The 22,595-nt window shown below is 43.3% G+C and overlaps 1 protein-coding gene and 1 long non-coding RNA gene across 2 annotated transcripts; one reads left to right on the plus strand and one right to left on the minus strand.

Annotated features, from left to right (window-relative positions):
- Nucleotides 1-594: 594 nt before the first annotated feature.
- LOC139578790 (uncharacterized) lies at nt 595-2,788 on the plus strand. The gene is made up of 2 exons (XR_011675617.1): nt 595-919; nt 2,231-2,788. It is a non-coding gene; the product is annotated as an uncharacterized lncRNA (long non-coding RNA).
- LOC139578789 (uncharacterized) lies at nt 2,702-21,016 on the minus strand. Its single transcript, XM_071406807.1, has 12 exons — nt 20,572-21,016; nt 12,180-12,291; nt 11,836-11,929; nt 11,636-11,690; nt 11,283-11,423; nt 8,130-8,290; nt 7,846-7,944; nt 4,763-4,908; nt 4,433-4,604; nt 4,205-4,317; nt 4,024-4,108; nt 2,702-3,931 (listed from the first exon to the last, which is right to left on the minus strand). The coding sequence occupies exons 1-12, from the start codon at nt 20,687-20,689 to the stop codon at nt 3,875-3,877; spliced, it is 1,353 nt and encodes a 450-aa protein (XP_071262908.1). The 5' UTR covers nt 20,690-21,016; the 3' UTR covers nt 2,702-3,874.
- Between the last annotated feature and the right edge of the window lie 1,579 nt (nt 21,017-22,595).

The raw sequence follows: 22,595 nt of genomic DNA on the forward strand, positions 1-22,595 counted from the left end.
AAAACTCCCTAGAAAGGCCAGAACCTAGGAAGAAACCTAGAGAGGAACCAGGCTATGAGGGGTGGCCAGTCCTCTTCTGGCTGTGCCGGGTGGAGATTATTATAACAGAACATGGCCAAGATGTTCAAATGTTCATAGATGACCAAAACAACATTTTTCACCACAATTTTTCAGATTGTTGGACAATTTAGGATGTGGTGGAAAATGTTGATCCATTAAGATATTTTTCCCTTCGGGAAATGCAGGAATATTCCAGTAGGCCGGTCTGATCGGACCTGCGTGGGCATGCTCCTCAACTGTACTTTTTCTCTCTTTCTCTTAAATAATTAATTGTCGATCCTTCCTGATGACCCAGATGGAATCACGTGATCGTTCCTCAACCCATTGAAAGTCCTGCCTCCCGCCCAGTTGACTACTTTCACATGGTGGAAGCCCTCAATGGCAATGTCCATGCAAAAATGGGTTTTATCCATCTTGAGCAGGGCTCTCCAACCCTGTTCCTGGAGCGTTACCATCCTGTAGGTTTTCGCTCCAACCCTAATCTAGCGCACCTGATTCTAATAATTAGCTGGTTGATAAACTGAATCAGGTTAGTTACAACTGGGGTTGGATTGAAAACCTACAGGAGAGTAGCTCTCCAGGAACCTGGTTGAAGAGCCCTGATCTAGCTACCTCTATCAAACTATGATTTGTTCCGTCTTCCTCTGTTTTCCAAGTAACTATTCGGAGTAGTCTTGTGGCGTCATAATGAAGAGAAAAAGAAAAGGTGGCATGGAGAAATTGAGAGAAACAGCAAGCATAAGACGTTCCGTAGGCCTACGCTGGCTGCTGCCGATAGAGATAGCAAGGGAGAGTGATGGGGTTATTGGCAGGGTTGCAGAAAAAAGTGCATTGCTGAGCTGCCTGCTGACCATGTAAGGTAGGACCAACAGCCTTCTATGGTTTGAATGAGATTCACTACATGGCCAAATGTATGTGGACACCACTTCAAATTAGTTGATTCGGGCAATTTCAGCCACACCCACACAGGTGTATACAATCAAGCACACAGCCATGCAATCTCCATAGACAAACATTCACAGTAGAATGGCCTTACTGAAGAGCTCAGTGACGTTCAACGTGGCACCGTCATAGGATCCCACCTTTCCAACAAGTCAGTTCATAAAATTTCTGCCCTGCTAGAGTTGCCCCGGTCAACTGTAAGTGCTGTTATTGTGAAGTGGAAACGTCTAGGAGCAACAACGGCTCAGCCACTGAGTGGTAGGCCACACAAGCGCGTAGCACGTAAAAATCGTCTGTCCTCGGTTGCAACACTCCCTACCGAGCAACTGCCTGAATGCATAGTGCCAACTGTAAAGTTTGGTTTAGGAAGAATAGTGGTCTGGGGCTGTTTTTCATGGTTTGGGCTAGCCCCCTTAGTTCCAGTGAAAGGAAATTTTAACGCTACAGCATACAATGACATTCTAGACGATTCTGTGCTTCCAACTTTGTGGCAACAGTGTGGGGAAGGCCCTTTCCTGTTTCAGCATGACAATGCCCCTCTGCACAAAGCGAGGTCCATACAGAAATGGTTTATCGAGATCAGTGTAGAAGAACTTGACTGGCCTGCACAGAGCCCTGACCTCAACACCATCGAACACCTTTGGGGTGAATTGGAACGCCGACTGCGAGCCAGGACTGAACGCCCAACCTCAGTGCCCGACCTGACTATTGCTCTTGTGGCTGAATGAAAGCATGTCCCTGCAGCAATGTTCCAACATCTGGGGGAAAGCCTTCCCAGAAGAGTCAATGCTGTTATAGCAGCAAAGGAGGGACCAACTCCATATTAATGGCCATGATTTTGGAATGAGATGTTCGATGAGCAGGGGTCCACATACTTGTGGCCATGTAGTGTATGACTCAATGCTGACTCAACTGAGGGAATGGTTTCTGACATTGATATATGACAGAACTGAGCCTACCTGTGATTTAGATTTACTGTCTTATTATTAGGCCTACTATTGACCAACCTACAGGATACACTAAGGGAGCACAGCAGCACGCCTTCACGCAGCATTCACCCTCACCCTTTACACTTGAAATTCCCAGGGCTATATCTTGTTCCAGTCCGTCCCTGGTTTCACCTCATGACAAAACGTAGGCTACATCACGTGAAATGTCATTAACATGACCAGTTTTAGGCAGAAGTTAGATGCATCAATGTGTGTTAATTTCTGTTCTCTTATCACAGAACCAGAGTGTTAGGTTCCATCCAATTCCACACCCCAGGAGGACCTGCCCCCTGCTAAGGAGTCCCCAAAACACCCTCTCATGGTCAGGATGTTCCATTCCCTCAACTATTCAGAGGAGCTTCTGAAATACAGTATGCCTGGACTACCCGGGGCACCCAGAAGAGGACTAGCCACCCACGCCTGGTTCCTCTCCAGGTTTCTTCATTCTAGAGTTCTTGCTGGCCACTGTGCTTTTGGTTAGCTTGCTCTTTGGGGTGTAGGCCGGTTGATTTAATGTCTAAACATGTTAAATGGTTTGAAAATGTGATGCTGCCTGCTCAAATCCAATTTGTAGGTACTACACACCACACAATAGGTTAACAAATGTGACAATTTTCTCACTGCCCATATATATATAAAGAGGTTTACATGGCTGATGCCAAACATGGGATCGATATCCTAAAAATGCATGACCCCTGCTGAATAGAACACATTGTACAAACATTTGCATTTATATAATTTTGAATGAAACGTACTAACAATGTAGGAAAAGAAAGTAAAACATCACTGATAATCAACAGATCCTCAGTGTCATGGTTGTGAACTGCTTGTTAACACGCAGCCGTTGTGCTTATTCATTAGTCTTACAGTTAGAAACAATTGACATTCATGGTCAGAAAACGTGTGGAACAGCAAGTAAATAGTATCGCATAAGTCATTTAAATGCTGATTTGCTCAGAGACATTGATTGCTGAGAGTTCACCTTGTACAAAAATACAGGTCCCATGATCCTCATATGTTATTATTGGTTTATATTGCACCATAGGTGTTTGTCTGAGATGTTGAAGCCTGGAGTAGCAAACAGGCACAACTGGATACCAAACATTGTAAAAACGTATATAAAATGCTTTGTTCAATTCATAATGTAGTTTGTAAACAGAATCTAATCTCACACAAAAATGCAGGTCCCATGACGTTAGGTAGATTTTAAAAACAACAATCAGGTAACATGGTAGTGAAAAATATTGGGAAATTAATATTACAGTGATTGCCAGAGTTAGGAGTTGGGTTCTGAATGCTCAAATTATCAGAAATTGAGGCGATCTATGGTTTACAACTACATGAATGAACAGATATTGGACTGACAACACTTGGACAAGGATTACATTTTCCCATGTCACCCTGCGTACTCCGGAGTGACACGTAAATGGTGCGTTCAAGACAACTCGGAAACTCAAGACATTTTTTACTTGGACATTCGTTGTAGAAAGAGGAGGCCAGAGTTCTCCCACTTGGAAAGAATCACAATCAACCAATAGGAAGCTGTACGCCAGGACCGTTCAATTACGGTCCTGGAGGGCCGAAACACTTTTTTGTTTCTACCTGGTAGTTAATTGCACTCACCTGGTGTCCCAGGTCTGAATCAGTCTCTGATTAGAAGGATGAAAACCAGAAGTGCTTTGGCCCTCCATGACTGACATTGAACAGCCCTGCTCTACACAAACAACTTATGTTAATTTTAACTCTGAGTTTCAGAATTGTCATGAATGCACCATAAGGCATGGCCAGGAAGGTAAAGCCTGAACAGTTTAAACCCTACATTACATTTGGTCCTCTACAGTAGGAATGTTAAGTGGTACTTCAGTGGTTTCCTCCATTTTATTTCAGTCCATATCTTGATCACCCACACTCTGGCGAAGGTATTCCTCATAGAGCTTCTTCTACAGGAAGGGAGAGATACACACAGTTAGTGGTCAAGCACACACAGCACTGCATGCTCACACACATACCACTGCATGGTCACACACACTACCTTCTTTGTCTTCACCACCTCCTGCACATAATCCAGCTTTTCCTGTAGCTGCCTCTTCTGTCGGCCAGAGAGAGTGGGCCGAGTCCTGCAGAGGTAGAGAGAGATGCTTTAGGCATAATTAATTGATAACTGGTGGTACTTGAACAAGATGCCGCAGTTTGTGAGTGTGCTCAGCTCTTACCTGAAGGAGAAGCGAGCAAGGATGAGGAGTAGGAAGGAGAGGAAGATGAGTCCGCCACAACTGTAGAGCTGGTACTCCACGGATATGGAGTCAAACACTCTCACTACAGGAGCCTGTGGGGGGGGGGCAGAGAGTCACACAAACACAAAAATTCCCAGACTCGTCTCACACACACACACAACCACGGTCAGACTAACAACACCGTCTCTCTCTTACAAATACACTGACCAGGTAGAGAGAGAGGGCCTCGATGCCGTCATCCCCCAGGGCCATCTTTAGCAGCTCTTTGGAGAAGCTGCCCAGCACCAGGGCTGCCATCAGCATGAAGGGGACACTGAAGCCCAGAAAAGCCAACAAACAGCTTTTACAGCGCGCCCGCCGGTTATCTACACTGGTCTGCCTGAAAGAGAGGGTGGTGGGGGGGGGGGGTTATTGTTGTGTTGGAAAGGAGAGAAGATCCGTGATGTGTGTGTCATCTACAATATCCTCAGTCATACAGTCTTTATCAGCAAGTTGAGAATGAGTGTAGGTGTAAAACACACTGCATGCATGCGTTACCTGTCTTGGCTGAGTGTATCTGCAATGGCCTCAGTGATAAGATCACAGTCCTTCTCTAGTGAGTTGAGTGTGTTCTGGACTGTCTGGTTGATGGTCTTCTCGATGGTGCGACATGCCTCCTCAATCTGGTTCACACAGCGACTGGGCTGGGGTTGGGACAAGCAGGTGGCAGTGAAGTTCAAAACATAGTATACATACATTTTATTTATTTAGCTAGGATAGTCCAAGATTGCCCATGTTGGCACATCCAGTGACTTTACATTTACATTTACATTTAAGTCATTTAGCAGACGCTCTTATCCAGAGCGACTTACAAATTGGTGCATTCACCTTATGATATCCAGTGGAACAACCACTTTACAATAGTGCATCTAACTCTTTTAAGGGGGGGGGGGGGGGGGGTTAGAAGGATTACTTTATCCTATCCTAGGTATTCCTTAAAGAGGTGGGGTTTCAGGTGTCTCCGGAAAGTGGTGATTGACTCCGCTGACCTGGCGTCGTGAGGGAGTTTGTTCCACCATTGGGGTGCCAGAGCAGCGAACAGTTTTGACTGGGCTGAGCGGGAACTGTACTTCCTCAGAGGTAGGGAGGCGAGCAGGCCAGAGGTGGATGAACGCAGTGCCCTTGTTTGGGTGTAGGGCCTGATCAGAGCCTGAAGGTACGGAGGTGCCGTTCCCCTCACAGCTCCGTAGGCAAGCACCATGGTCTTGTAGCGGATGCGAGCTTCAACTGGAAGCCAGTGGAGAGAGCGGAGGAGCGGGGTGACGTGAGAGAACTTGGGAAAGTTGAACACCAGACGGGCTGCGGCGTTCTGGATGAGTTGTAGGGGTTTAATGGCACAGGCAGGGAGCCCAGCCAACAGCGAGTTGCAGTAATCCAGACGGGAGATGACAAGTGCCTGGATTAGGACCTGCGCCGCTTCCTGCGTGAGGCAGGGTCGTACTCTGCGAATGTTGTAGAGCATGAACCTACAGGAACGGGTCACCGCCTTGATGTTAGTTGAGAACGACAGGGTGTTGTCCAGGATCACGCCAAGGTTCTTAGCACTCTGGGAGGAGGACACAATGGAGTTGTCAACCGTGATGGCGAGATCATGGAACGGGCAGTCCTTCCCCGGGAGGAAGAGCAGCTCCGTCTTGCCGAGGTTCAGCTTGAGGTGGTGATCCGTCATCCACACTGATATGTCTGCCAGACATGCAGAGATGCGATTCACCACCTGGTTATCAGAGGGGGGAAAGGAGAAGATTAATTGTGTGTCGTCTGCATAGCAATGATAGGAGAGACCATGTGAGGATATGACAGAGCCAAGTGACTTGGTGTATAGCGAGAATAGGAGAGGGCCTAGAACAGAGCCCTGGGGGACACCAGTGGTGAGAGCACGTGGTGCGGAGACAGATTCTCGCCACGCCACCTGGTAGGAGCGACCTGTCAGGTAGGACGCAATCCAAGCGTGGACCTTGCCGGAGATGCCCAGCTCGGAGAGGGTGGAGAGGAGGATCTGATGGTTCACAGTATCAAAGGCAGCCGATAGGTCTAGAAGGATGAGAGCAGAGGAGAGAGAGTTAGCTTTAGCAGTGCGGAGCGCCTCCGTGACACAGAGAAGAGCAGTCTCAGTTGAATGACTAGTCTTGAAACCTGACTGATTTGGATCAAGAAGGTCATTCTGAGAGAGATAGCAGGAGAGCTGGCCAAGGACGGCACGTTCAAGAGTTTTGGAGAGAAAAGAAAGAAGGGATACTGGTCTGTAGTTGTTGACATCGGAGGGATCGATTGTAGGTTTTTTCAGAAGGGGTGCAACTCTCGCTCTCTTGAAGACGGAAGGGACGTAGCCAGCGGTCAAGGATGAGTTGATGAGCGAGGTGAGGTAAGGGAGAAGGTCTCCGGAAATGGTCTGGAGAAGAGAGGAGGGGATAGGGTCAAGCGGGCAGGTTGTTGGGCGGCCGGCCGTCACAAGACGCGAGATTTCATCTGGAGAGAGAGGGGAGAAAGAGGTCAAAGCACAGGGTAGGGCAGTGTGAGCAGAACCAGCGGTGTCGTTTGACTTAGCAAACGAGGATCGGATGTCGTCGACCTTCTTTTCAAAATGGTTGACAAAGTCATCAGCAGAGAGGGAGGAGGGGGGAGGAGGATTCAGGAGGGAGGAGAAGGTGGCAAAGAGCTTCCTAGGGTTAGAGGCAGATGCTTGGAATTTAGAGTGGTAGAAATTGGCTTTAGCAGCAGAGACAGAAGAGGAGAATGTAGAGAGGAGGGAGTGAAAGGATGCCAGGTCCGCAGGGAGGCGAGTTTTTCTCCATTTCCGCTCGGCTGCCCGGAGCCCTGTTCTGTGAGCTCGCAATGAGTCGTCGAGCCACGGAGCAGGAGGGGAGGACCGAGCCGGCCTGGAGGATAGGGGACATAGAGAGTCAAAGGATGCAGAAAGGGAGGAGAGGAGGGTTGAGGAGGCAGAATCAGGAGATAGGTTGGAGAAGGTTTGAGCAGAGGGAAGAGATGATAGGATGGAAGAGGAGAGAGTAGCGGGGGAGAGAGAGCGAAGGTTGGGACGGCGCGATACCATCCGAGTAGGGGCAGTGTGGGAAGTGTTGGATGAGAGCGAGAGGGAAAAGGATACAAGGTAGTGGTCGGAGACTTGGAGGGGAGTTGCAATGAGATTAGTGGAAGAACAGCATCTAGTAAAGATGAGGTCAAGCGTATTGCCTGCCTTGTGAGTAGGGGGGGAAGGTGAGAGGGTGAGGTCAAAAGAGGAGAGGAGTGGAAAGAAGGAGGCAGAGAGGAATGAGTCAAAGGTAGACGTGGGGAGGTTAAAGTCACCCAGAACTGTGAGAGGTGAGCCATCCTCAGGAAAGGAACTTATCAGGGCGTCAAGCTCATTGATGAACTCTCCAAGGGAACCTGGAGGGCGATAAATGATAAGGATGTTAAGCTTGAAAGGCCTGGTAACTGTGACAGCATGGAATTCAAAGGAGGCGATAGACAGATGGGTCAGGGGAGAAAGAGAGAATGTCCACTTGGGAGAGATGAGGATCCCAGTGCCACCACACTTTCAGGTGCCGTGTACAAAAAGGTGGGTGCGGTGCGGTAGTTACCTTGCTGGGGTTGGGGACATAGATGGTAGGCATGTCAAAGCCACACTTGTTGAGTCCCGGCCGCTTGCACAGCTCCTGGACTATCTGCATCATCACCCTCTGAAAGAGCCAATCACGACAGGGATACATTTTCTGATTAGCTAATGTTTGAAACTTCAAGCTGTTAGATTATAACAAACTGGCTAACTTCCTCCCAGCCCCTTGTCAACCTTGCTCATAATGTAGATATGTATACGGTGTGTGTAATAGAGAATTTCCAATTTCCCACTACAGTGTGTGTGTACCTGTCTGTCCGACTCTCCCCCAGCCTCGTCGGCCTTGCTGAGGTACAAGCGCAGGCGGTCACCGTGCTTCTCGTTGAGCTTCTCCACGATGTTGAGGGTGCGCTTGCACAGCGCCTGGCCCATGGGGTCAAAGAACACCAGGATGAGGTCACACAGCTCGCCTGGGAGGGAGGGGACAGAGACGAGCCTGTTATGTTCTTCTCAACTAGCCAGATAGATAAACAAAAACAAATCTTTACACACAGATGGTGTGTGTGTGTCATGATGAAACACAGACAGAGATGAATATGAAAGCATGCGATAAAGTCAAAAGTACAGTACCAGTCAAAAGTATTTAACACCTACTCATCTGAGGGTTTTTCTTTATTTTTACTATTTTCTGCATTGTAGAATGATAGTGAAGACATCAAAACTATGAAATAACACATAGAATCATGTATTAACCAAAAAAAAGTGTTAAACAAATCTAAATATATTTTATATTTGAGATTCTTTAAAGTATCCACTTGATGACAGCATTGCACATTCTTGGCATTCTCTCAACCAGCTTCACGAGGAATGCTTTTCCAACAGTCTTAAAAGTAGTTCCCACATATGCTGAGCACTTTTTGGCTGCTTTTCCTTCACTCTTCGTGCAAACCAGATGGGATGGTGTATCGCTGCAGAATGCTGTGGTAGCCATGCTGGTTAAGTGCCCCTTGAATTCTAAATAAATCACAGACAGTGTCACCAGAAAAGTACCCCCACCTCCATGCTTCACGGTGGGAACCACACATGCAGAGATCATCGGTTCACCTAGTCGGTGTCTCACAAAGACCCGGCGGTTGGAACAAAAAATCTAAAATTTGGACTCAAGACCAAAGGACAGATTTCCACTGTCCATTGCTCGTATTTCTTGGCCCAAGCAAGTCTCTTCTTAATATTGGTGTCCTTTAGTAGTGGTTTCTTTGCAGCAATTCAACCATGAAGGCATGATTCACACAGTGTCCTCTGAACAGTTGAGAGGTGTCTGTTACTTGAACTCTGTGAAGCATTTATTTGAGGCTGGTAAATCTAATGAACTTATCCTCTGCAGCAGAGGTAACTCTGGGTCTTCCTTTCCTGTGGCGGTCCTCACGAGAGCCAGTTTCCTCATAGCGCTTGATGGTTATTGCGACTGCACTTGAAGAAACTTTCAAAAGTTCTTGACATTTTTCTGATTGACTGACCTTCATGTCTTAAAGTAATAATGGACTGTCATTTCTCTTTGCTTATTTGAGCTGTTCTTGCTGTAATATGGACTTGGTCTTTTACCAAATAGGGATATCTTCTGTATACTACCCCTACCTTGTCACAACACAACGAATTGGCTCAAACGCATTAAAAAGGAACGAAATTCCAATGACCTTTTAACCTCTCTAGGGTACGTGGGACACCAACGTCCCACCTGACCAACATCCAGTGAAAGTGCAGGGCACCAAATTCAAACAGAAATCTCATAATTAAAATTCCTCAAACATACATGTATTATAAACCATTTTAAAGATACACTCGTTGTAAATCCAGCCAGTGTCCGATTTCAAAAAGGCTTTACGACGAAAGCACACCAAACGATTTATGTTAGGTCAGAGCCAAGTCACAGAAAAACACAGCCATTTTTCCAGCCAAAGAGAGGAGTCACAAAAAGCAGAAATATAGATAAAATTAATCACTAACCTTTGATGATCTTCATCAGATGACACTCATAGGACTTCATGTTACACAATACATGTATGTTTTGTTCGGTAAAGTTCATATTTATATCCAAAAATCTCAGTTTACATTGGCGCGTTATGTTCAGTAGTTCCAAAACATCCGGTGATTTTGCAGAGCGCCACATCAATTTACAGAAATACTCATAATAAACATTGCTAAAAGTGTTATGCATGGAATTTTAGATCCACTTCTACTTAATGCAACCGCTGTGTCAGATTTCAAAAAAACTTTACGGAAAAAGCACCATGCAATAATCTGAGTACGGCGCTCAGACACAAAACCAAGCCATACAGATATCCGCCATGTTGTGTAGTCAACGGAAGTCAGAAATAGCATTATAAATATTCACTTACCTTTGATGATCTTCATCAGAATGCACTCGCAGGAATCACAGTTCCACAATAAATGTTTGTTTTGTTCGATGAAGTCCATAATTTATGTCCAAATACCTCCTTTTTGTTCGCGCGTTTAGCCCAGTAATCCAAATTCATGAGGCGCGATCACTAGGTCCAGATGAAAAGTCAAAAAGCTCCGTTACAGTCCGTAGAAACATGTCAAACGATGTATAGAATCAATCTTTAGGATGTTTTTAACAAATCTTCAATAATGTTCCAACCGGAGAATTCCTTTGTCTTCCGAAATGCAATGGAACTCAAGCTAACTATCACGTGAACGCGCGTAGTCAGTTTATGGCACGCTGGGAGAGACCTTACTCAATCCCCTCTCATTCACCCCCACTTCACAGTAGAAGCCTCAAACAAGGTTCTAAAGACTGACATCTAGTGGAAGCCTTAGGAAGTGCAATATGATCCCATTTCCACTGTATGTTGGATAAGCAAAGAGTTGAAAAATAACAAACCTCAGATTTCCCACTTCCTGGTTGGATTTTTTCTCAGGTTTTTGCCTGCCATATGAGTTCTGTTATACTCACAGACATCATTTAAACAGTTTTAGAAACTTCAGTGTTTTCTATCCAAATCTACTAATAATATGCATATCCTAGCATCTGGGCCTGAGTAGCAGGCAGTTTACTCTGGGCGCGCTTTTCATCCGGACGTGAAAATACTGCCCCCTACCCCAAAGACGTTTTAACAAGGCACACCGGTTAACTGAAATGCATTCCAGGTGACTACCTCATGAAGCTGGTTGAGAGAATGCCAAGAGTGTGCAAAGCTGTCATCAAGGCAAAGGGTGGCTACTTTGAAGAATGTCCAATATAAAATATTTTGATTTGATTAACATTTTTTTGGTTACTACATGATTCCAGATGTGTTATTTCATCTTCACTATTATTCTACAATGTAGAAAATAGTAAAAATAAAGAAAAACTCTTGAATGAGTAGGTGTGTCCAAACGTTTGAATGTTACTGTATATTCACAAAATTACACACCCTACACCAGCATATTGTGGTGACCTACCCAGCCACATGATGGCCTGGTCCACATCAAAGGGGTACTTCATGTCCCCGTCCACCAGGCCAGGAGAGTCCACAAACGTCACTAGGCTGAAGCGTTTCTGCCGCGACGTGCAGATCTCAGTGCCCAGGTACTCAGACACACCTACAGGCAGAGCAAGGGAGCGAGAGCCCTTTAATTGAACGGTATTTTCATGCATTTCACTCAAAGTGCTAACTAATGTTTAGAATGGGCCGTCAGTCATGCTGCCATCACCATTGTATTTCTATCGCATCATATAACACAGGGGAGGGAGGTGTTTCCTGAGTCTTACTATGACGCAGACTAATGAGGTTGAATCAACTCTGAAGTCTTACCCTTGATCTCGTGTAGAGGTTTGAAGTGTGGGTAAAGGTGCAGCGTGGCATTTCCCTGAAATACAGCAAGAAACAAAAGTTTACATTCTGCGAGAAGAACAAATATCCACCGTGTGAGCACTTACTCAGTGAAAAGGTAAAGTACCTCAACCAAAGTGCATGAATTGAGGAGCAAACTGAAGTGTACCAGCAGTACTCACTGTGAGAGACTCTCTCTTGCGCCCACTAGTAACAAAGCTGAAGCCTTGCGTCTCAATGGCCACTCCTGTACGCTGGATGTGCTCCTCCACATACCTGAAACAAAGTTACAGCAGACATTAACAAGCACTCTCTCTGGCTTTCATGTCCACACACACAATGACACACATTAACAAATGGACCATGGGACATAATTACAATGACTGAAGCAAAAGGAAGCATAGGGGACAGGAAGTATCAGTGTACAGAAAAGTCCCAGTCCCTGATGGAATACTTTTCAAAGTGCATCCTTCTCTCTACCTCTTCTGGCATTGTCAATGGTAACCTTGATTTGATTGAACATTACCAGTTGATGAAGGAGCTCTTGCCAGCAGAGTGGTTGCCCATCAACATGACAGTGATCTTTTTCCTGGGTGCCAGCAGAGTCACGCCAACTGACTGGGCCACTGCTACCAGCCCTAGAATAGAGACAGCAGATGAGGGATGTGATCAGGACAATTAGCTAACGTTAGATAAGCGAACATTTACATTTACATTTAAGTCATTTAGCAGACGCTCTTATCCAGAGCGACTTACAAATTGGAAAGTTCATACATATTCATCCTGGTCCCCCCGTGGGGAATGAACCCACAACCCTGGCGTTGCAAGCGCCATGCTCTACCAACTGAGCCACACGGCACCACGGGAACATCGGCTAGCTAGCTATGAGATAAATACTAGCGGTAAACTTGCGCATCGATTTGATGAGTTTCACATAATGCTTATTTATCAACTTTGTTAGCTTACTAGTATTAGCCGCTAAGCTATAGCTAGCTAACTAATCTAGCTACCGCTAGCTATTGCTAACAACTCCTGCTGGTAGTTACGTTAAAGCGGCAATCCTAATTGAAATATTAACAAAGTGTCCTCCCCACCAGTTTCAGTAAAAAGCTGAGGGATGTGGCTGGAGAAATACAACAACTTCAAATCCGTAGACGAAGCTATGTATGCAAGGGTGGTCGTGTAGTGTATCTGATTGGAGTTTAACTTTACAGTAGTACAATTGAATTCAAAACCTTCATTTTTGACCAAACAACTCAGATGCTTATAAAAGGGTCTAAGATTAAATTGTTCATTCTCTTATTTGTTCCTGACCTGCTGTGATGACACTTTATTTCTCTCTCCAACCCATGGCCTTTCAGGCTATGATTTCGCTCTCTCTGACCATGCTTAGAATAACGCCTTGTAACAGTCAGTATCTGGTGTGGCCACCAGCTGCATTAAGTACTGCAGTGCATCTCCTCCTCAGACTGCACCAGATGTTCCAGTTCTTGCTGTGAGATGTTACCCCACTCTTCCACCAAGGCACCTGCAAGTTCCTGGACATTTCTGGGGGGGAATGGCCCGAGCCTTCCGATCCAACAGGTCCCAGACGTGCTCAATGGGATTGAGACCCGGGCTCTTCGCTGGCCATGGCAGAACACTGACATTCCTGTCTTGCACGAAATCACACACAGAACGAGCAGTATGGCTGGTGGCATTGTCATGCTGGAGGGTCATGTCGGGATGAGCCTGCAGGAAGGATACCACGAGGGAGGAGGATGTCTTCCTTGTAACGCACAGTGTTGAGATTGCCTGCAATGATAACAAGTTCAGTCCGACGACGCTGTGACACACCGCCACCTCCAAAATCGATTCCACTCCAGAGTACAGGCCTCGGTGTACCGCTCATTCCTTCGACGATAAACTCGAATCCGACCATCACCCCTGGTGAGACAAAACCACAACTTGTCAGTGAAGAGCACTTTTTGCCAGTCCTGTCTGGTCCAACGAGGGTGGGTTTGTACCCATTGGCGACATTGTTGCCGGTGTTGTCTGGTGAGGACCTGCCTTACAATCAGGCCTACAAGCTCTCAGTCCAGCCTCAGCCTATTGAGGACAGTCTGAGCACTGATGGAGGGATTGTGCGTTCCTCGTGTAACTCGGGCAGTTGTTGCCATCATGTACCTGTCCCGCAGGTGTGACGTTCGGATGTACCGATCCTGTGCAGGTGTTTATTTTTTTATTTTTTAATACACGTGGTCTGCCACTGTGATGACTATCAGCTGTCCGTCCGGTCTCTCTGTAGTGCTGTCTTAGGCGTCTCACAGTACAGACATTGCAATTTATTGCCCTGGCCACATCTGCAGTCCTTATGCCTCCTTGCAGCATGCCTAAGGCATGTTCACGCAGATGAGCAGGGACCATGGGCATCTTTCTTTTGGTGTTTTTCAGAGTCAGTAGAAAGGCCTCTTTAGTGTCCTACGTTCTCATAACTGTGACCTTAATTGCCTACTGTCTGTAAGCTGTTAGTGTCTTAACGACCGTTCCACAGGTGCATGTTCATTTATTGTTTATGGTTCATTGAACAAGCATGGTAAACAGTGTTTAAACCCTTTACAATGAAGATCTGTGAAGTTATTTGGATTTTTACAAATTATCTTTGAAAGACAGGGTCCTGAGAAAGGGACTTTTTTTTGCTGAGTTTATAATATACTGCATATTCACATATTACTGCCCACTACAGTTAATGGTGATCCCGACGTAATATATCTTACGGATCATTTGGAGTTTATTTCATTAGATTCTCCGATATATATATAACGAACACATGCATGGAGGAGAATATGCAAGCAACAGATATGTTTGAGTTACGGCAATCTCAAATTAATGATTTGATCAAGAAAGGCAAGAATGGTCTGACATTTAATTGACTAGGGAAGAAATTCTTCATTACTGGCAATATGTTGGCATGCATTAAAAAAATAAAATAAAAGACATTAATTCTATAGCTTGTGTTTATACTTGGAAAAAGTGAATTGTGACACAAACTAGTGTTGAACATGCTTGATATGACTGAAGTCCCAGAGGACATCAGAGCGCAAAATAGAGCAGTTGCAATCAGAACTTCAAGCATGCGAAAAAGAGCATGATTTGACAAGGTAATTTCTACATGACGCACAGAGAGATTTGTTATAACAGGGCACAAATAATCTCCAAAGTGATTTGTTGGAGTGACGTTGTTGGAACCTAGACTGAGGAAATCCAAACTCGTCATAAAATGCAGAAATCTTGGGATTTAGGTAGAGGCAGACCGTCTCGATTCTTATTGCAACAAAGAAGCTCATAATCTACCCTAAAATTTATGATGTTGATTATTTGACGATGTGTTAATCAATTCTTCCTTTGCAACTCAATTTCTATATCCATATGTGATGGTTATATAGGTTACTTTTGTGAATGTGCTTTCTTTAATGTACACAGATTGCTAGATAAACTAATAGTTCATTTTAATATGGCAAATGTATAGAAGTATGCGCGCTATGAAAAGTCATTGCTTTGTTTGTCACAAAATGGCCTTAGAACTTTCACCATTGATATGCTAATGTTGGGTTCTGTAAAACTAAGATGCTAATACATTTAAAAATTGCTTGTGAAACAACTGAACTTACACTGTAATTCTCACACAGACTAGAATTTGTCAGATTTATTTTTCCATTGCTTGAAAGTTGTGATTTAACTTCAAGAATTGTTCTTGATTATTTAAAAATTCTGCTTATTTTGTTAATTTTCAAAGAGAATCCATTTGCTCTCAAAGGGAGGAGAGTTTCCAAGTTGTGTTTTAAATATCCTGTCTTCATGATAGTGATCTTTGATCATCTTTTATGTCCAGTACTTGTCCAAAGTTTGGACACGCCTACTCATTCAAGGGTTTTTCTTTACTTTTACTATTTTTCTACATTGTAGAATAATAGTGAAGGCATCAAAACTATGAAATAACACATATGGAATCATGTAGTAACCCCCCAAAAAATGAGTTAAATACAAATATATTTGAGATTCTTCAAAGTAGCCACCTTTTGCCTTGATGAAAGCTTTGAACACTCTTGCCACTCTCTCAACCAGCTTCACGAGGAACGCTTTTCCAACAGTCTTGACGGAGTTCCCACATATGCTGAGCACTCGTTGGCTGCTTTTCCTTCACTCTGCGGTCCAACCCATCCCAAACCATCTCAATTGGGTTGAGGTCCGGTTATTGTGGAAGCCAGGTCATTTAATGACGCACTCCATCACTCTCCTTCTTGGTCAAATAGCCCTTACACAGCCTGGAGGTGTATTGGGTCATTGTCCTATGATACTCCCACTAATGATACTCCCACTAATCCCAAACCAGATGGGATGGCGTATCGCTGCAGAATGCTGTGGTAGCCATGCTGTTTAAGTATGCCTTGAATTCTAAATAAATCACGGACAAGAACCAAAAAAAGCTGATACTGATATATCTGACTATTAAAAAAAAATATGTATATATATATATATTTGTAATAATGAGTTACTACAATACTGAATGAACCCTTCTATTTTAACTGAATATAATACATCAATAAAATCAATTTTATTAATGAAACATGTTCAATTTGGTTTAAATAATGCAAAAACAGTGTTGGAGAAGAAAGTAAAAGTGCAATATGTGCCATGTAAAAAAGCTAACATTTAAGTTAAACTCAGAACATGAGAATATATGAAAGCTGGTGGTTCCTTTTAACATGAGTCTTCAATAATCCCAGTTAAGAAGTTATAGGTTGTAGATATTATAGGAATTATAGGACTATTTCTCTCCATTCCATTTGTATTTCATATACCTTTGACTATTGGATGTTCTTATAGGCACTTTAGTATTGCCAGCCTAATCTCGGGATTTGATGGGCTTGAAGTCATAAACAGTGCTGTGCATCAAGCATTGCTAAGAGCTGCTGGCAAACGCAGTAAAGTGCTGTTTGAATGAATGCTTAAGAGCCTGCTGTTGCCTACCACCACTCAAGACTGCTCTATCAAATGATAGACTTAATTATAATAAACGCACAGAAATACAAGCCGTAGGTTCTTAATATGGTCAAATCCGGAAACTATCATTTTGAAAAACAAAACGTTTATTCTTTCAGTGAAATAGGGAAATGTTCCGTATTTTAACAAACGGGTGGAAACCAAGTCTAAATATTGCTGTTAGATTGCACAACCTTCAATGTTATGTCATAATTATGTACAATTCTGGCAAATTAATTATGGTCTTTGTTAGGAATAAGTGGTCTTCACACAGTTTGCAACGAGCCAGGTGGCCCAAACTGCTGCATATACCCTGACTCTGCTTGCACTGAACACAAGAGAAGTGACAATTTCCCTAGTTAATATTGCATGCTAACGATAATTTATTTTAACTAAATATGCAGGTTTAAAAAAATACACTTCTGTGTATTGATTTTAATTAAGGCATTGATGTTTATCGTTAGGTGCATTTGTGCAACGATTGTGCTTTTTTCTCAAATGCGCTTTTGTTAAATCACCACCCGTTTGGCAAAGTTGAAGTAGGATGTGATTCGATGATAAATTAACAGGCACCGCATTGATTATATGCAACGCAGGACAAGCTAGTTAACCTAGTAATATCAACCATGTGTAGTTAACTAGTGATTATGTGAAGATTTCTTATAAAAAAAAAAAACAATAATCAAAGTTTAATGCTAGCAACTTACCTTGACTCCTTGCAGCCACAAGGTCCTTTTGATGCTGCACTCGCGTAACAGGTGGTCAGCCTGCCACACAGTCTTCTCGTGGATTACAATGTAATCGGCATCGAAAAAGACATTATCGATTGTTATGAAAACTTGAACTCGGCCATGCCGATTAATCGGTCGACCTCTAGTATGTACGTACGGTCACTGTGGGGACGACGTCATCAATGCACTTATTGATGAAGCCAGTGACTGATGTGGTGTACTGCTCAATGCCTTCGGAAGAATCCCAGAACATATTCCAGTCTGTGCTATCAAAACAGTCCTGTAGCTTAGCATCTGTGTCATCTGACCACTTCTTTATTGACCAAGTCACTGGTGCTCCTGCCTTCGTTTAAACAGGAATTAGGAGGATAGAATTATGGTCAGATTTGCCAAATGGAGGGTGAGCCTTGTACGCGTCTCTGTGTGGCGTAAAGGTGGTCTAGAGTCCCCCCCCCTCTGGTTGCACATTTAACATGCTGGTAGAAATGAGGTAAAACGGATTTAAATTTCCCTGCAATAAAGTCCCCGGCCACTAGGAGCGCACATTTTGGTTCATGTCAATGCAGAGCTATACGGAGCCCTCCGCATTGCAAAAAACATTTGAGAGGTGCACGGCGATGCGGTACGGAGTTCAATTTGGCCTCTGTGTGCCTCTGGAGGCTACGCAATTGCGTTACACAATCCATACGGCGCCGCCGACCACATTTTCAGATCAAGCATAAATTGGTTCTTAACCATAAGATAGTTCCCTAAAATTACAAATACACTATCGCTTTAACAAATGTGTGATGAACATGAATATATTTTATGTGATTATTTAACCATTAAATGCATGTACTTCTCTATTGAAATCCTTTTAACATTATGTGCCAGATAGAACCTTATGGCTGAGCACAGATTGAAGAAAAATAATACATACAAAAACATATTTTGGGGGCCAGGGCTAAGCCAGGGTTTCCCAAACCAGTGTTGCCAACATAGCGACTTGGTCGCTATATTTAGCGACTATTCAGACCCCTCTAGTGACACATTTTCAAAAAAATCAACTAGCGACATATCTAGCGACTTTTTCTGGTGTTATTGGAGACTTTGAGACACTGACGTGAAAACACATATTGTTCTTACTCTTCTTAACGAGCAGCGGGTGCTGCCTCCACGTCCAGACTGCAAATCAATCGCGCATGCGGGAAGCCGGCGCTGGCTGATCCCACCCTGGCTTACATTCAGGATGGGATGTAAAATGTTCTTTGTCTAAAATAAATCACTGCACAAAAATCACTGCATTTGACTCACACAGCCTCAGTCATTTATTTACTCACCTTGTCCAATGTGTGTGTGCCTCTGTGACAAACTAAAAATCTAGCTGGCTAGCTCATCATGTCTCAGTCTAAACTGTACACTCAAAAATACAGAAAGGAGTGGGAATCAAACCCTGAACTCAAAGGCTGGTTGAAGCCATTTAATGGAGATGATACACGGGCATACTGCCTATATTGTAAGGCTGATTTCTACACCAAACTTAGTGATGTAAAAAAAAAAACACATGACAACTCTAAAACATACTCAAAAGGCAAAGCCTTATAACAGTTCCACCCAAAACAAACTGCCATTTATGGTTTAAAAAAATTACTCTGCAAAAAAGGCTGAGGCCACCATGGCATTAGCTATCGCTGAACACTGTTCCATGTCTGGTGAGGCTTGCTATGAGCACCAGCTGCCTGATAATGTTTTGCAGCTTTTTGGCACATCAGCTGCTTACTCATTTAAGTCAGCTCCCTCAGTTGCTGAACCTGCCATAGAGAGCCTTGACCAAAATGACAATGACCCACACTTTCTGTGAGCCAGCACAGCCTGTGTGTGTGGAGGGGGGGTCAATTTTTTTTGTTTTTTTTTGTTTTTAATTAACCTGAATTTGGGCCAGACTAATTACCATAATTCTCACATTGCCATTGCCAGTTTTTTTCTATTGTCTCTTTTTGGTCCATTTAGATTGTTAATGTAGATTGTATACAAAAAAAAAGTAAAACAGGTTATGGTTAAAAAAAATTATGTTTTACTGTGAATTGTTGTAGGCTCCTAAGTGGACCATAAGGTTAAAAACCAAACCAAATTATGAAAACTAAACAAAAATAAATAAATAAATAAAAAATTAAATAAAAAACTAAGTAACTCCGCCAGAGTGTCGCTTTTGGGTCACTTTTGCCGGTCCCAATTGTGACATAAAAAAACAAACAAGAATCGACAGAAAAAAGTTCATTTGTAGTTCTAAACATATTTAGGGTGTTTTTTTACTCACTTTGTCTCTCCCACGACGTTATTCCTCTCTCCAACAGCGTCAATCACAATTACATACACATGGCCAATTATGCAAATTAGGTGGCGTCGTCATTTAGCGACTTTTAGGACAGCCAATAGCTACCTTCCTTACTGAGGAGTTGGCAACACTGCCCAAACTCATTCGTTTAACAAATTCGGAAAGCCCTGCCCTAAGCCACTTCTTTTACCTGGAGCCAGCCCTGCTCAGAACTATGCTTTGTTAAGATAGAACCTTATAGTCCCAACGTCTGATGTCTTCGTAAAATGCACGTTATAACATAAAGAAATAAAATGGTATCACTATAGAGTGGATGGACACAAACTAAGCACCTTTTAACGTAATATTACTAGCAAGCTACTAGCTAATGACGCGTTAGTCATAATCAATCGGGTGGGTATAATTTGTTGAACATTCCAACAGGAATCTGTTGCAAAAACGTCGTAAATAACAAAGTTGTATAGCGGGCGAATAAGATACCGGGTAGGGAGTGGGCTATTTCATTATGTTTTTCACTCACCACGTTTATTACGAAAAATGTCTGTCCTCACTCTGGTAGCCTATGGACAAACATTAAGAATAAACTACGTGGTGAGTTGATGCTTATTCGTTAGCTAGGTATATTGATCGTGCTAATTTACTTTATATGCGTTTGTTGGCAACCTTGTACTTTACGAAGTTTTTGTTAGATTCCTGTTTGAACGTGCGACAAATAATACCTACCCGAATCAATGAGTCATACCAAATATAGCTAACTAGAATACAGGCTGAATGACATTCCGACTGCAAATGCCTGTTGAAATTGGTTGATCTCTTCATTTGATCAGACATTAGCTAGCAATCTAACTCACCACTGTCGGCATCGATGTACAACTGATGACAGTCTCGTAAAATGCGCTCATCGCAAGACACACTTCCAGATAACAAGTCGGCATTTGCCGCGATTCGGCTCTTGATTTTTCCAGACATCGCAAAACGTTAATCCAAACGTATGAATGAAAATAATAAATGTTGCTTTAAACGACAAAGTATTAGCTAGCTACTCATTCAATTTCAGACAGATCTAAATTGCCCCTCTTCTTACTCCGTCTAAATTTAAATCACCCCGGTCGGTTGTAGAGGAACGTCGGAGCCACGTAGTCAACCAGTATATGCAAAGCCTTTCGGGTAGTGTAGTTCTTGGTTCTTTTTCTTTGGTATCGTGTCGTTTGCACGTGCCATCAGCTACATTGCAGTAGTGTGTGGTCAGTCATGTTACATTTTGTAATACAAAAAAAAGGACAACATTTCACCACCAACTAACCCTAAACATATATACCAAAGTATAATAATTGATATGTTTTTATATAACACTTGGCATCACCAAAAAAACAGACCAATATAGTTTAAAATGCCTTTTTGATCATGGCAATTTTTGATTTCGGTGTCAGGGAGTAACAAAGAAACAATGAGAGCATGTCTTCTTTTGAGCAAACCATGTTCCCATCAGCCCTGATTACAGAGGGAGTGGTTACAGAGTAGTCATTGGTGGACACCACTTTTTTTGTTACTCCCTGACCAAGGCCATGATGCCAAAACAGTGATTATGCTGCAGGGCCTTGCTCTGGCCAATCCTCTTGAACTTGAGGACAGTGTGTCACCACTTGAGGTCACACTACCTCAAAATTCCATCACTATATTCTACTCAACCTTGCACCAACATCAGTGCGAATCATCTTAGTACTTCGGCCAAACACGGTTTCCTTGGTTACCAGTGAGCATGCCTCTCCTTAGCGACCACCTCCAAGAAATTGGAGTGGCTTGCATAGAGAGATAGGACTGAGTCAAGGTCAATCCAGTGGACTTGCATCATCGCCCGCTTGCATTGGGAGCGCGCTCAAACTGTTACCTAGGTAACCAGAACAAGAATCTACATTTCAGAGAACTGCAATGTATGTACAAATAAAGAGCTGAATGGGGAACAATTATAAGTATAAGGAAACATGTTGCATCATATCCTGCTGTGATAATAGCCAAATCCTTATTGTTTTCATTGAATTTAACATTGTTTCTGCATAGATAAGACTGCCTTAACTTGTTGTTTATCAGTGTCTGTAATATTATAAGAGTAATCATTGATATACCAGTATCATCCTGGAAGTTGACAGCAACTGTTTCCATCCAAGAGTTGTCATTTTTTCTTGGGTTATCTACATAGCCATTATAAGCCTAAGAAGTAGATGAGGGACAGAGAAAGAAGCATGTGTTATGTCAACTAAACAAACACAAAATGAAAAATATAAGTAGTGTCCCTCATAAAATATATGAGGAAATTAAATTCTTTCTAGCCTGCTGACCTCCAGACCCAGCTCGTGGATCTGCTCTCTGTTCAGTTAAGTCAGTTAAGAACAATTTACAATGACAGCGTACCAAATGGCAAAAAGGCCTCCTGCGGGTATGGGGGATTAAAAAAACAACCAAAAATATATAGGACAAAACACACATCACGACAAGAGAGACACCACAACACTACATAAAGAGAGACCCAAGACAACAACATAGCATGGCAGCAACACATGACAACACAGCATGGTAGCAACAAAACATGGCAGCAGCACAAAACATGGTACAAACATTATTGGGCACAGACAACAGCACAAAGGGCAAGAAGGTAGAGACAACAATACATTACTCAAAGCAGCCACAACTGTCAGTTAGAGTTCCCATGATTGAGTCTTTGAATGAAGAGATGAAGATCAAACTGTCCAGTTCCAGTCGCTAGCTGCAGCAAACGGAAAAGACAAGCGACCCAGGGATGTGTGTGCTTTGGGGAACTTTAACAGAATGTGAGTGTTTTAGGTGTTGTATGTGGAGGATGAGGGTTAGACAGAGGAGG

Source organism: Salvelinus alpinus, chromosome 6 (assembly GCF_045679555.1).
Source record: "Salvelinus alpinus chromosome 6, SLU_Salpinus.1, whole genome shotgun sequence".
NCBI lineage: Eukaryota > Metazoa > Chordata > Actinopteri > Salmoniformes > Salmonidae > Salvelinus > Salvelinus alpinus.

Bases quoted from the DNA above. Each gene is read 5' to 3' on its own strand.
- LOC139578789 (XM_071406807.1), bottom strand. From the start codon at position 20,689: ATGTCTGGAAAAATCAAGAGCCGAATCGCGGCAAATGCCGACTTGTTA. The intron at 7,945-8,129 runs GTACACACACAC...TGGCTCTTTCAG, and splicing joins GGGGAGAGTCGGACAGACAG to AGGGTGATGATGCAGATAGT. The intron at 3,932-4,023 runs GTAGTGTGTGTG...CCCTTCCTGTAG, and splicing joins AGGTGGTGAAGACAAAGAAG to AAGAAGCTCTATGAGGAATA.